Source organism: Phocoena phocoena, chromosome 2 (assembly GCF_963924675.1).
Source record: "Phocoena phocoena chromosome 2, mPhoPho1.1, whole genome shotgun sequence".
NCBI lineage: Eukaryota > Metazoa > Chordata > Mammalia > Artiodactyla > Phocoenidae > Phocoena > Phocoena phocoena.
The window spans coordinates 83,977,507-83,991,925 of NC_089220.1; the positions used below are offsets into that span (position 1 = coordinate 83,977,507).

The 14,419-nt window shown below is 44.1% G+C and overlaps 2 protein-coding genes across 5 annotated transcripts in view; one reads left to right on the forward strand and one right to left on the reverse strand.

Annotated features, from left to right (window-relative positions):
* Positions 1–5,029, forward strand: part of RAD51 (RAD51 recombinase) — a 33,950-nt gene extending 28,921 nt beyond the window's left edge. Inside the window, exons 7-10 of one of the 3 annotated variants that reach the window (XM_065873032.1) lie at positions 2,597–2,710; positions 3,051–3,180; positions 3,392–3,513; positions 4,528–5,029. In XM_065873032.1, coding sequence (XP_065729104.1) covers positions 2,597–2,710; positions 3,051–3,180; positions 3,392–3,513; positions 4,528–4,651 — 490 coding nt within the window. In that variant the 3' untranslated portion in view covers positions 4,652–5,029. The remainder of the gene's footprint in view (positions 1–2,596; positions 2,711–3,050; positions 3,181–3,391; positions 3,514–4,527) is intronic. The other 2 variants (XM_065873031.1, XM_065873034.1) reach the window with 2 other exon arrangements.
* A 1,288-nt stretch (positions 5,030–6,317) lies between these two features.
* Positions 6,318–14,419, reverse strand: part of RMDN3 (regulator of microtubule dynamics 3) — a 39,802-nt gene continuing 31,700 nt past the window's right edge. Inside the window, exons 5-12 of one of the 2 annotated variants that reach the window (XM_065872017.1) lie at positions 13,704–13,806; positions 10,145–10,205; positions 8,473–8,548; positions 8,233–8,310; positions 7,893–7,991; positions 7,581–7,634; positions 7,361–7,441; positions 6,318–7,062 (exon numbers count right to left, since the gene is read on the reverse strand). In XM_065872017.1, the coding sequence (XP_065728089.1) occupies positions 7,009–7,062; positions 7,361–7,441; positions 7,581–7,634; positions 7,893–7,991; positions 8,233–8,310; positions 8,473–8,548; positions 10,145–10,205; positions 13,704–13,806 (606 nt within the window). In that variant the 3' untranslated portion in view covers positions 6,318–7,008. Of the gene's footprint in view, positions 7,063–7,360; positions 7,442–7,580; positions 7,635–7,892; positions 7,992–8,232; positions 8,311–8,472; positions 8,549–10,144; positions 10,206–13,703; positions 13,882–14,419 lie in introns of both variants that reach the window. The other variant, XM_065872016.1, reaches the window with a different exon arrangement.

Sequence of the window (14,419 nt, forward strand, 5' to 3'; positions counted from 1 at the left end):
CTATTCAACAATTAAAAGGAATGAAGTACTGATACTTGTTACAGCATGGATGACCCTCAAAAAACATGCTAAATGATAGAAGCTAGACATAAAAGACCATATATGATTCCATTTATATGAAATTTCCAGAAAGAAAATCTGTAGCGGGAATTCCCTGGCAGTCCAGTGGTTAGGACTTCCATGTAGGGGGCATGAGTTCGATCCCTGGTCGGGGAACTAAGATCCTGCATGCCACGAGCCAAAAATTAAAAAAAAAAATCACTTCAGGTGTTTTTTTGTTTTTGGCTGCGTTGGGTCTTCGTTGCTGCACGCAGGCTTTCTCTAGTTGCGGCACATGGGGGGGCTGCTCTTCTCTGCGGTGCACGGGTTTCTCATTGCAGTGGCTTCTCTTGTTGCCGAGCACGGGTTCTAGGTGCGCGGGCTTCAGCAGTTGTGGCTTGTGGGCTCAGTAGTTGCGGCACACGGGCTTAGTTGCTCTGTGGCACGTGGGGTTTTCCCGGACCAGGGCTCGAACTGGTGTCCCCTGCACTGGCAGGCAGACTCTTAACCACTGGGCCACCAGGGAAGTCCTATTTGTTTTCTTTTTGAAAATAGCCATTCTGGCAGGTGTGAAGTAATATAGCTCATTGTGGTTTTAATTTGCATTTCCCTTGTGATTAGTGATATTGAGCATCTTTTCATGTGCCAGGTGTTTGTTAAATATGCAAATTATCACAACTCTTCCCTGAGCATTGTGATTCATTAAGTCCAGTTTAGACCTAGGATTTTTTTTTTTTTTTTTTTTTTTGCGGTACGCGGGCCTCTCGCTGTTGTGGCCTCTCCCGTTGCGGAGCACAGGCTCCAGACGCACAGGCTCAGCGGCCATGGCTCACAGGCCCAGCCGCTCCGTGGCGTGTGGGATCTTCCCGGACAGGGGCACGAACCCGGGAAGATCTCTCACGAACCCGGCAGACTCTCAACCACTGCGCCACCAGGGAAGCCCGGAATTTAATTTTTTTAACTCTATCTTCACTTCATTTTCTTATCTCCATGCCCAGACTCAACAAATTCATCATCATCAGTCCACTTAATACAAGAGCTAAACTTCCATTCATGTTGATAATGGTGAAGAATAGCTGGTGAAATGTCCAGGAAAGTGCAAAGACTGCATGTGCCTAATATGATGAATCAGTTCATCATAAGATGTGGAAAATCCAGTTGGATAGAGTAGGATCTCCTGATATTGTGGTTCAGCTTATTGCAGTGTTATTTCAAGTGCTAGAACATTCTTTTGTTTTTCTATTCTTTTGGGTAGGAAAAATGAGAGGAAAACTATTTACTAAAGCTGTCTCAGAAAAATAGTTTTGACACAGTGTATGCTTTTGTAATGATCAGAATCTACATAGAATACACTACTTTTAAAAGACTGATAAAATCTTAAGCATAGAAGTTTTTGGTTCTCAAGGAATTATAGCACACTGATTTTGTTTAAACAGATTATCTTTTGAACTGTTACATAAGGGAGTCAGTATTATACTTTTGGACTATAATTTTAGGTAACATTAATATGAAAATATTACTTGAGTTAAAGTGATGATATATAATTCTCTTTTGGTTTGGGTTATAGATAAAAGCTGTATTCAGCAACATTTATTCAGAATGTACTAGGTATAAAAAAAATGTGCTAGTTGGAAAGGCCTAGTCTTTTCCCTCAGGGAATTTGTTGTCTAGTAAAAGAATGGCAGGTAGCTCCTCACAAGTGCCATAGAAAAGCCTAAATCAAGTTTTCTGTAAGTGCAGAAGAGGGAGAATCACGTCTATTTGAGAGGTGCAGGGAAGCTTTTATAAAAGTGCAGGTATTTAGTTGTCTTGATAGATGGATAAATCAAACTCCCTTTGAAGAAATGGGGTCCCATTAGCATACATTTAATGAGAAGTTGTCTTACTTGGACCACCTTGAGTATTCACGTCTTAGGTAGCAGTTACAAAGGTGAGAAAATATAGATTGTTCTAAGAAAATAGTAAGTATTTTTAAATGCAAAGGGAAGAAAAATCATTATTGAGGTATAAGATGAATTAAGGTATCACTTATTTAACCATACTAGATACATGTCACATATTCTATAACTGTAACTAGTCACTAGCAAGAAAAAAGGGGAGAATAGATGAAATATACTTACTTCTCTTAAACCTCTTACAGTTTTGAGTCCTTAGAAGGTTTTTGAGCTTAGAAGGTTTTATTCCTATACAACAGCAGTTTATGTATGTTTTTAATTGATTGATTCATTGTTTTTGTTTCAGTCCCAATTCTGTCATGCTGCCCTTTGTTTTTCCAGGAGACCACTGTTTCCTTATATTTGGAAATTTCTCATTCTAGTTCAGGAGTCCTCAAAAAATAAATTTGATTTATTCTGAAGTCCTGCCAGGTAGATCTGCTCTAAAGCAGTTGCTGTCATCTCTTTATAGTTTCCCTGGGCTTCCTAATAGAAAGGGAATTATATTCTTTAGCCTTCTCACTATCATTTCTTACCTACCCATCCAGGTTATTTCGTTGTTAGAGATGAATTTCTCATCTGCCTTAGTTCTGTGTGCAGCCTCAAAATGTTCTTTCTTCTAGATATGGCCTCTCTGGCAGTGACGTCCTGGATAATGTAGCATATGCTCGAGGGTTCAACACAGACCACCAGACCCAGCTCCTTTATCAAGCGTCAGCCATGATGGTAGAGTCCAGGTATGTGGGCAATAGAAGATACCAAGTATGTTCCCAGAGCCCTTACCCTGAATCTTGTACATGTGGCCAATTTGATAGTAGCTTGAATTAGATATGGGGAGATTTAAGTTTTAGTTCCTATTTTGCCACTCTTGCTTTGTCGTTTAGGTCAAGTCGCTTTTAAAATATGAAGCTATAATCCACCTGAACTTGTTGGAATTTTTTACTTTGTTATAGGGTTATTCAGAAATGGATGCTGTATAAATAAATAAAATATAACTATAGAATTTCAGGGTAATGGGAAAGAGCAGAATCTGACATGGGCTAGAAACAGGCTTCAGAGAATCCGTGTTCCCTGTAGGTATGCACTGCTAATTGTAGACAGTGCCACCGCCCTCTACAGAACAGACTATTCGGGTCGAGGTGAGCTTTCTGCCAGGCAGATGCACTTGGCCAGGTTTCTGCGGATGCTTCTGCGACTTGCTGATGAGGTAAGTTGTGGGGTAGGGACAGAGAATGCCTACTTTCAGGGGCCATGAATTCTAGTAGCCTTGCTGGGAGGCCAGGATACCAGGGCCTGGTATCATCAAGATATCAGTTAGATATAGAGACTTCAATCGTTCATTGCTTTATGGGGGATAAGCAGTAAGTCTCTTGGAATGTCTGACCACAAAAAAATGACATTTATCCTTTCCCTATCAGTTTGGTGTAGCAGTGGTAATCACCAACCAGGTGGTAGCCCAAGTGGATGGAGCAGCCATGTTTGCTGCAGATCCTAAAAAACCTATTGGAGGAAATATCATTGCTCATGCCTCAACAACAAGGTAAAGTGATGGGAGAGATGGCTTCATCATGGAATGTCATATTAACTGTGCAATAGACATGAAGATAACATTTCCATTTGAACCTTGTTAACTGCTGCTGTTGTGTAATTAGACACGGGAGCCCTTGCTTAACCTAATTGTCATGCTCTGGTTAGAACAGGTGTTTGCTTTTAGTTCATAAAGGAATTAAAAGCTCTCATATGTGGAAGAATAAATGTGAGCAATTGATGTCTCTCATTATTTTTTAAAAGGTTTCAATATGGGAAATCCACTGTGGGGCAGGGGGTGAGCAGAAATGCATTCCTCTGGATTGCAAGTGCCTTAAGGCAGTGGTCCCCAACCTTTTTGGCACCAGGGACCAGTTCTGTGGAAGACGATTTTTCCATGGGGCGGGGGTAGTGGGGGGGTGGCCAGGATGGATGGTTCAGGCGGTAATGCAGGCGATGGGGAGCGGCAGATGAAGCTTCGCTCACTCACCCTCTGCTCACCTCCTGCTGTGCGGCCCAGTTCCTAACAGGCTGCGGACCAGTACTGGTCCATGGCCTGGGGGTTGGGGACCCCTGCCCTAAGGAATACAGAAAGATCCCCAAAGTCCTTCTAGGAAGTATATTTGTCTAAAAATTTTTTAGATCTACTATAAATAGGAATATAATTTTTTTTTTAATGTTGAGCCTTTTATTTATTTTTATTTTTGGCTGTGTTGGGTCTTCGTTTCTGTGCAAGGGCTTTCTCTAGTTGCGGTAAGCGGTGGCCACTCTTCATCGCGGTGCACGGGCCTCTCACTGTTGTGGCCTCTCTTGTTGTGGAGCACAGGCTCCAGAGGCGCAGGCTCAGTAGTTGTGGCTCGCAGGCCTAGTTGCTCCGCGGCATGTGGGATCTTCCCAGACCAGGGCTCGAACCCGTGTCCCCTGCGTTAGCAGGCAGATTCTCAACCACTGCGCCACCAGGGAAGCCCAGGAACAGAATTTTTTAATTATAATAACTTTGGTGCTTTGGTCTGTGTCTTTGTCCCAGACTGTACCTGAGAAAAGGAAGAGGGGAAACCAGAATCTGCAAAATCTATGACTCTCCTTGTCTTCCTGAAGCTGAAGCTATGTTTGCCATCAATGCGGATGGAGTAGGAGATGCCAAGGACTGAATCGTTGGGTTTTTTCCTGTGATAAACCTTAAGTGCTGCAGCCTAATGGAGAGGACTGCTCCCTGAGGTTCTTCACAGGCCTCTTCCTGTTGTGACTGCCGGGAAAAGGCTTCCAGGAAAACAGCTATTATATCGGCTTTTCTTACGGTGTAAACACGAGACAGGTCAGTAGTCACAAGCTGATCTGAAATGTTTATTCCTTCTAGAGTATATTAATCTCTATGTGAATTGTTTGGTTTGGGGGTGTAGGTATGAAGTACCTTTGACATCATAGTGCCTTGGGGTTGACTCAGGACTAACTGCTATTGGCCAATCTTATGTCTCTAAGAGAACTAAAACTGGAGAGACCTGACTTCTCTCACTGTCTGAATAATGTTGGGGAAAAATATGCCTGAGCTATGTGGCAAAGGGAGTGGGTCTCCTCACAGGTTTTTTTTTTTTCTCTGCCAGTAAAACTCTTAAATCAGAAGCAGGTAAAGTTTGTGTGTCTGAATTAGCTTATATAAGAATGTTTTTTTAGATAAGGTGTATTGACTAGGCCTGCTGGGCTACCAGCCCTTCACCATCTACTCTTTTAATGCTAAGAGCAATTCAGGATAGTTCTGGAATCTTAAACATTTCGGAAGCTCTTCAAGTAAGTAGATTCAATGTGAGACTGCTAATAAAGTAGTTATTTGTAGTGAATGTGCCGCTTGTAGGAGTTATTCTGGTACAAGCTGAATATTTCAGGATAGGGCCTTCATAATATAGTTTTGGCTCTGGGTAGGGTGATCAGTTTCTATTGCTTTAAAACTGAAAATTTAAAAGGGAAGTCCCACATTCAGATGATTCATTTTATACTCCTTTAACCTAATAGAAGCTCTCACAAGATGGCTACACCATGGCTTTCCTGTGGCCTTTGTTTTTATTCTTTAAGTTTTGTATGGTATAGGGCTGGTTCTTGCCCAGATTATTCTACTTCAGGGGTTTGAGATACTCCTTCCTCTTCAAACTTCTACTCAGGATGGGTTCTAACCAACTCTTCCAATTTCAAAGGGCTTCTCGGCTAGTATTAGGAGGAGAGGCAGTGCAAATCTCTGCTGTTGCCAGTGTTGATCCTACTATATGTAGGGAGATAGGAAGATACAATTTAATGCAACTTTGTTTTAAAAACAGTTCTGTTCCCTGACTTTATAGAACAGAGTACCTCCTAGGCCTTCTTTGGTTTCTACATTACAGAACAAACCTGGGATGAAATAATAAAGCCACAGTAACAGATTCTGGAATGGAAGCTTGGTTCTTAAATAAAAGCATCTCATCTTTTAGTCCTATAAAGTATTTAAGTGACCTTGACCTAAAAAACTTCTCAAATTTTCTTGTAGGGAGGATTTTCTTTTCAGATGGGATTAGGCTTTGTGCTATTGGCCCTGAGAGGGTCAGGGAACACCTGCTTAGTTGGACTAGGCCTTGTTAGGCTAAAAATAAGCTCTTCTTATGTTTTACATTTAACTAAAATTTTCTCTGGAAGTATTAGGAAGTATTATTAACCAGAGAGCTTATTCTAAACTATTTGGTACTGTTTTTCTACTTGTCTGCAATAGTCTCATAGTAGAAAACAGTTATGGAAGTGTCAAGCAAGAATAAGGAGCTATAACAAACATAGAAAGGGGATTATAATCATGTCTAGTTAAATTTGGTTTATTTCAGGTTTGTACCAAAATATATTCCGGGCAACTCCTCAGATCATCATTTTCACAGTCTCATAAGCCTTATGCACTGCAGTCGTTCCAAAAGCTGCCAGGACTCTGGAAGTCAAGTAGTCCAGCCCCTCGGCCCAGGAATACAGTTACAATCCACATGATAGGTTGAGAAGAGGCGATACCCGTGGACTCTCCGACCTTTTATCCGGGTAGGTTAGGGTGTGATTTTAGGACTATATACTTTGGTGTTGAATATTAATCAGTGAAAAAGAGAGAAGTTCTATGTTTTGTTCCTATAGCTAGCTCTCTGGAGTTTCATCCACCTCACCAGCAGTTGGAAGACAGCTTTCAGTGCTCTACCCACACTGTACCCTAGGGCAGGTGTTATACTAGTCTTGGCTTTTCAAGAATTCACTTTACGGAGAGAGTAACAGAAACCCGGGCCTCAAGTACTTCCCCAATTTCAGATTAGGTAACGGATTAGAATAAGTTAACCAGTAGACAATAAGAAGAAGTTGGGGAATGGTGGCAGGTAGCAGTCAGACCTAGGAGTCAGGACACTCCCTTAACCAGTCTTGCTCAGTTTCCTGATCTAAGCAGAATCTAAGCGAAAAAAGACTTGATTTTTTTAGACTTGATTTTTTTCCCCCTCAAGTCATGAAGGCCGTTGAAATGTGATTATTCTCCTAAAATTACTTCCAATTCTTCCAGGTCCTTCTGGAAAGCTGAATCCTAGGGAGACAAGAGAATAAGACTAGGACTCAAAATCTAAGCCAACATTTCCAAAACCATTGGTACCTGAGAATGGGCCCTTTGCTTCCTTGCTAAACTGTTATCATAGTCTTTTTCCTACTTTCCCAGAAGAGCCTGGAACCTACGAAATCTGTCTCCTCCCCTAGGGGAGATGTATACGAGACAGCACACATGCAAAAGGAGGAAATAAGACCTCAAGGGAAGATAGTCTTTCCTGAAAGGGTGACATAATGACTCAGTGAAGGATCCCTGTGTTAGTAAAGGTCTTAAGTATTACCTCTTTAGTGACATTTGGCAGCTCCAGGGCCAACTTCATCCACCGTTTAGCTTCAGGGTTTTTCCCTAGTTCTCTGTAGCACTGAGAAGAGACAACAGTGAAAACCTGGGAGAAATGCCACCAGGAGACTAGAAGGGGATGAATATGTGTGCCCTCAGGAGTTCCTAGAAATATCAACACACATACTTTCATCTATGTTGAAATAGGCAGGTGAGTTTACCTTGGAAATATATATCCTTCCTGCTTTGGAAAATCCTGGCTGTAGTTCTTCAGCCTGGAGAAGGGAGAACACATTTCAGTGAGGTGTTCCAAAGTCCAAGTCGGGCTAAAGTTTATTACAGAGTTCCAGTCCCCAACCTGGAGACTGATTCAGTGAATCTATATTTTTTATAAGCTTTTCTGATGGTTGTGATTTTCCCATAGAACAGGCACACATAAAACTGCCCTCTACTTAAAACCCCTTCCAATAATGTCCTTAGGAAAAATAAGGTCACTCTGGCTGCTGTCCACCCTTCCCTTCCTTCCCCAATACCTTTAGGAAGCTCTGGAGGGCATCCTCCACAGTGGCACCGAGAGGGCTTTCACACAAGGCTGTCGCAGTTTTTTTTTCTAGCCAGCTTAGGTGAGAGACCTGCCACCAAGAGATCAAGGTGTGACTAAAAACTCAAGTACCTTTAGGAACACTGAATGTTCTGTACTGAAAGCAAACAGGGCCAAATAGGACTGGGTCTAATCACCACTAATGTGACCACTTAGAGGAAATAACACATAAGCCAGACCAGGCTGAGGACCCTGCTCTTCCTTGTAAAGGTGATCAGTGTCTCAGGACAGTTAGTTAGGGCCCTTATGTCAAGCCCTGAAATTTAGCTTACCTGGTAGCACCACCTGCCAAGGAGAAAGTATGCCATGGGGTTTTCTGGCTTGAGAGCAATGGCTTTGTCCACATGCTCCTGAGGGGAAAATATAAATATAAGCTAACATCAGATAGCAGAATTACTAAGGGAACAGAGGCAAGTCACAGAGGCTGCAGGAACACCTTTGCAAGGAGCTAGGATGCAGCAGGGAATCTGGACTAGACCAGCACCGGGGAAGGAGGAGAAGCCTTTCCTCACCTTGAAGCTAAAGCCACTCTGGATGCGCCTCTGGATGCCCTCATGCTCAGCCAGCTGACCACAAAGCACTGCATACCTAGGGGGAAGCAGCAGCAAGCTCAGGGACAAGGACTGAGTACCGTTCCTGCCAGTATTGGGATTCCCACCCATGGGCAATTGCACTGCGCCTGCATCCTTATCCAGAGATGAAAATATCATTTCCATCTGTACTTAATTCCTCTTTTCACAGACCTGTGGTCCCAATTCATATTCTTTAGCAGATACAGTGGTAGGCTCACAATTCTCCAAAGTACCCTAGGTACAAAAAAGGTGGGTCTTCCACATTAAAGCTCTCTTATACTTAATATTTAGGCAAGGTCTCAGTCCAAATTTCCCCTCATAATGAGTATAGTCATAGCTATCATAAACACTTAAGCAGGTATCTAAAAATCAGCATCAAAGTATAAGAGACCTGAGTACACTGCTTTTTGTCTCCTGAGCAGACATTGAAGAAGAAGGTCTCATTAGCCTTGGAAGTATACAGGTATATCACTGGGAAGCTGTTTGGGAATGGGATTCTCTAGGAATTTCTAATGTTAGCTTGGGAACCAACAGAAGCAGAGGAGGAAGAAAAGGCCTCTGATTTCAGCCCTCTCCTCTACATCCTCCCTCCCAGGAGAACAAAGGCAGCCAGCTTCCTATCTTCTGCCTTCAGAAACAAAGGCAGAAGATATTACCCCCATCCCCTCTGCATCCTTTCTAGAAGCACAGTTGACAAATGAGTGTCTAAAGGCCCAAGTTGCTTTTTTGTGTACTCACTAAATATCTGGGGGTATTTGTATCGGATACTTCCAGAGGCTCATTTCCAGTTTAGTCCAAACAGCTGTTCCCCAGGAAAAGCTAAGAAAGTATGAGGTCAATTTCCATCCTTGGGACCCCAGGAGCCCCAAGAGAGCCCACAGGGAAACAGCACCTGTGACACCCAAGAAACAATGACCTGGCCTCTGAGAAGAGGCGCTGCAGAGACAAAGTTTCAGCAACAGATAGAGAAACAGCCTCTCCCAGCTCACAGTCTGAGGGCAGGGTTATGGGAAGTAGGGAGGTGGAAAAGGAACATTTTCACTAAAACTGAGGCGCTGGAACCACGCCCCCAGGACACAGGTTGCCCCTGACCCACATGGGTTGGCAGAACTTTGCCTCACGTCAGACCACAGACAGGGCTGATGGTTTTGTAATATTAGTGACTGCTGAACTTCCTGGGGGTGAGCTCACATCTACTTTTCCTCACGCGAGCCAAGCGAAGAAGCCAAAGTCCACCACCAGCCAGGGATTGCAAGCTAGGGGAATGAAGAGCTTGTGTGGGAGAGGGGAACTGCCACCGTCCCAGCCTCTCTGAGGAGCCAAGAACCCACAAGTTCTGTAGCCAGGGGTGACTACCAAAGCTACTCGTTTCTCCAAGCTTCACCAGAAAGAAAAACTATTCCCCTTGCCTCATCCCCAAGGCACTTCCCAAAGCAAACTCCCCTGGGTCCCTAGCTTGGGGAAGGATGGGACATATGAAAATAAAGGCCAGAGCTCCCTCTCCTGGTGCCTCTGGCAAATGCCTCTTTGGCCACAGGGCAGAGAAACAAAAGGGCTCTCCTCCACTCTAACCCATGCTGGCTCTTCCTGGGAGCCTGCGGGGTGTTATTACCACTGGTGACACTCAGCATTCTCATTCCCCTTCTCCAGAGCGGCCTCCGCTGCTTCTTTTCCTGTAAGACAGAGGTGATCCAGAGTTGACAAGGGCTCCCATGCACCCTTCCACAGGAAAGGCTGTGGGAAAAATGACAGCTTTTGCTCTCACCAACCCCTACCCGAACGGGACTTGTAAATACTTATGCACTTGAGCAGAATGAAGAGCTGCAAATAGCTTTTCAGGGATGACTTCTGCTTCACCTTGTTCTCCCTATCCATCATCAGCTGCCCCAGCTCCCTTATTTTTATAATACCTACCTGATATGCTTGAAGCATTTCAAATATAAAAGGACTCAAAAGCAATCAGAAACTGTCCCCAATAGACCGTTACCCTGGAGAGTTTTTGATTTGGGGTCTGGATAGGCTTCACGGTATCCATGAATCCCACTGAAGTTGTATATAATTTTAGGTATATGTGCATTTTATTGAGGAGAGGGTCCACAGCTTTGATCAAATTCTCAAGAGGGGGACTTCCCTGGTAGCGCAGTTGTTAAGAATCCGCTTGCCAATGCAGGGGACACGAGTTCGAGCCCTGGTCGGGGAACTAAGATCCCACATGCCTCGCAGCAACTAAGCCCATGTGCCACAACTACTGAAGCCTGCGCACCTAGAGCCTGTGCACCACAACAAAGAGTAGTCCCCGCTCGCCGCAACTAGAGAAAGCCTGTGTGCAGCAATGAAGACCCAGTGCAGCCAAACAAATAAACATTAAAAACAAATTCTCAAAAGGATCCATGATCTAGGAACATTAATCATGGCCCTAGGCCAGAACTCCTCACCAGAGCCAAATGGACTGGGATCTGACCAAAGATGAGTTTCATGTAGTTCTTCCCCAAGTTTTCCAGGCACCCAAACTAACAAATCAAGGCCTAAACACATGTAGGCTCTTGACAAGGGTCCCCTAGAATGTCAAGGAGCTGGAGCCCTTCAGATGAGGACCATCACGCCTACACATGGGAAAAGAGAACACTGCAAAATGGGAAATCTGATTAGAACAGAGAGGGCTTCCATAAAAAAAAATGAAATAATGCCACCTGTAGCAACATGAATAGACCTAGAGATTATCATACTAAATGAAGAGAAAGACAAATATAATATCACATATGTGGAATGTAAAAAAAAGGATACAAATAGGGACTTCCCTGGTGGCACAGTGGTTGGGAATCCACCTGCCAATTCAAGGGACACGGGTTCGAACCCTGGTCCGGGAAGATCCCACATGCCGCAGAGCAGCTGAGCCCACGCACCACAACTACTGAGCCCGTGTGACACAACTACTGGAGCCCACACACCTAGAGCCTGTGCTCCGTAACAAGAGAAGCTGCCGCAATGAGAAGCACCTGCACCGCAATGAAGAGTGGCCCCTACTCGCCGCAACTAGAGAAAGCCCACACACAGCAACAAAGACCCAATGCAGCCAATAAATAAATGAATTAAAAAAATTTTTAGAAAAGGTACAAATAAACTTACTTACAAGACTCATAGAAAACAAACTGGTTACCAAAGGGGAAAGAAGGGGGGAGGGATAAATTTGGAATTTGAGACTAACAGATAGAGACTACTACATATTAAGTAAACAAGGACCTACTGTATAGTACAGGGAACTATATTCAATATCTTGTAATAAACTATAATGGAAAAGAAACTGAAAAAGTATATATATGTATAACTGAATCACTTTGCTGTACATCTGAAACATTGTAAGTCAACTATACTTTAATAAAATGTAAAATTAGTAAAATTTTTTAAATGGTGAGGGCTTGGAAGGGAAGACAGAGAACAAAAGTAATGGGTTGAGGTGATAGGCTGGCTATTCTGAAATGTTTCCTCATGTTTAAGTGATAGTAATCATGGTATAATTTTGTATATGCAACAAATACATTTAAAGAGAGCAGATGAGAACCCTACATTCCCCTATCCAAGCAGAAGAACCATACGGCTCCACCACTGAGGGACATTTTCTCTTAGGGGACTTCTCCGCCTCCTTCAAAGCACTATCTCACTAGGGAAATAATGGTGAAGAATGAGGCAAACCAGTTCCCGCTGCCTCCTGGTGGTCCAGCTTCTAGAGAAAGAACAAAATGAAGAACTTAAGGTCCAGCAAGGTTGGTCCTAAAAAGCTAGAATCCCAGAGCAGAGTCTTCAAAGATACTGCATAGTCCTCTGACCTCCAGGAGGAACAGATTTGTCCAAGGTGCTATACTCAGGAAGCCAGACCAGACCAGTGCGGGCTTCGCTGCTAGCTCTAATCACTGCCCCACCTCCACCTGTAGGGTTCATGTTGGCTGTTAGTACACAGAGATGATCAAAAGGGAAAGGAAAGGTGGTTGTTGCTACCAAAAGTGCAAAAAACAGCCCCAAAGGCTGATCAGAATCCTCACCTGAAATTTAAGAGGGGAAGCAGAAACTGTTTTGAAAAGAAGCAAGCTGTGTCCCCTGCATCAGTAGGAGGACTCTCAACCACTGTGCCACCAGGGAAGCCCCTCCAGGGACTTTTTTGAAGATCTATATCAAACATTCAACTCAATTGACCTTTCTATGTTGGCAGAATTCTATAACTGTTTAGAATAATGATCTTGAGGTACTGTCACTCTACATTATCAAAGATTCAGTGTTTGCAGGACTGTACTTATAAAAGTGGGAAAGCAGTTAACTTAACTTTGGATAACTGAACCACAAGATCTGGAAGTCCACTGATGGTGCCTGACTCAAAGGATGTGTAGGTAGGCAGGACATATCACCTTCCCCATAAAACCAGTCTCTATTTTTAAAGTCCGAGGGTTCTCAATGACCTCATGACAGAGAAGGACAGGCCTTGAACCTGGCACAAGTCAGATGTACCCTACACCCCCAGGTACAGATTTTGACAACAGAGTTGCTAAGTAGACCCCAGGGACTTCTAACCTAGCAGTATTCTCCCAAACTGCTCCTTCTGGGCACTCACAAACATACTCCACTCATTCTTAAACACCTGCCCCACAGGCTCCATAACTGAAACCAGATTCCTAAGCAACAGCAAAAAAACCCCTCAGATTAAGAAACGTTGTGCCTTTTGTAGTTGAGGAATGAGAACACAGAACTGTGCTAATATGATACAACTACAATTGGCCTTGGACAACGTGGGGGTTCGGGGCACCGGCCTTCTGCCCAGTCAGAAATCCACATGTAGTTTATAGCTGGGTCCAACCAACCATGGATTGTGGATTGAAAAAAAAATCCACATATAAGTGGACGTGTGCTGCTCAAACCGCTGTTGTTCAAGGTTCAACTGTACTCCTAAAGTCGTGTATACCCGTGTGACTCAAGCACCATGCCATGCAGAGAAGCAGAGGTTGCTCTCTGTCTCCAGGAGGAAGCAGGGGTCTCTGGGAGCCAGTCTGTCCCAAAGAGTAGTAGAGCCCCAGCTGTACCGACAGCGTGTGTCTTGGTGGTTCCCCTGGGCCCCAAGCTGATGGGCTGGCTCCACCCTCAGAGTCAGTCAGTGGCCTTCCCACCAGGAACCTGTCAGCACTTACCACTTAGGGCATAGGACCTCTTCTCACCTGCCTCCTCAGCAAGCTCACACATGTCACTGTAGGCCCGGGCCAGGCGCCAGAGAAAGTCCTGCTGGCTTCCATGCTGCAAACCAAACAGAGGGATAAGACCCCCTTCTCTCAGCTGCAGAGAACTGGGGCTCGACCTTCTCCCCACACCCTACCTTTGAGTGTGTTATGCACACTGACATCAGGCCACCCCACGTGACCTCTCACCTGCAGTTAGCTGATGACATTATCCCTAGTCAACAGATTGCACAACCCACAGAGTGAGGGCATTCTGGCCTTTTAATACTGTGAGGAAGAAAGGTCAATTCCAACATGTAATGAGGCACAACAACAGAGAAGTCTTGCTAACAATGAAAAATTTGTGAAAATGCCCAAGAAAAAGGAAATTCTAACTTTGGAGGCATTTATAGCCAGGTGAGCATAAATTCTGGCAGTGAACCTGAGAAGGGAATTGTGGTTGAGTGACCTAGTGACCTAACACTTGTCACTTGTGATGAAAGCTTTAAATGGGGTAGGCAGCTGTGGCTCTGCCTCAAGGGAAATAAAAGAGGGAAAAACATTCTAGTTCTTTCCACATTTCTCCTTAAGGTGAGAGGAGGAGCTCTTCTGCAGTAGCTCTACAGGAGGCAGCCGACTGCCCTGGGTCTGGCAGAGAAAGCAGCTCTGGGGCAGGCAGCACACAGGGCCGG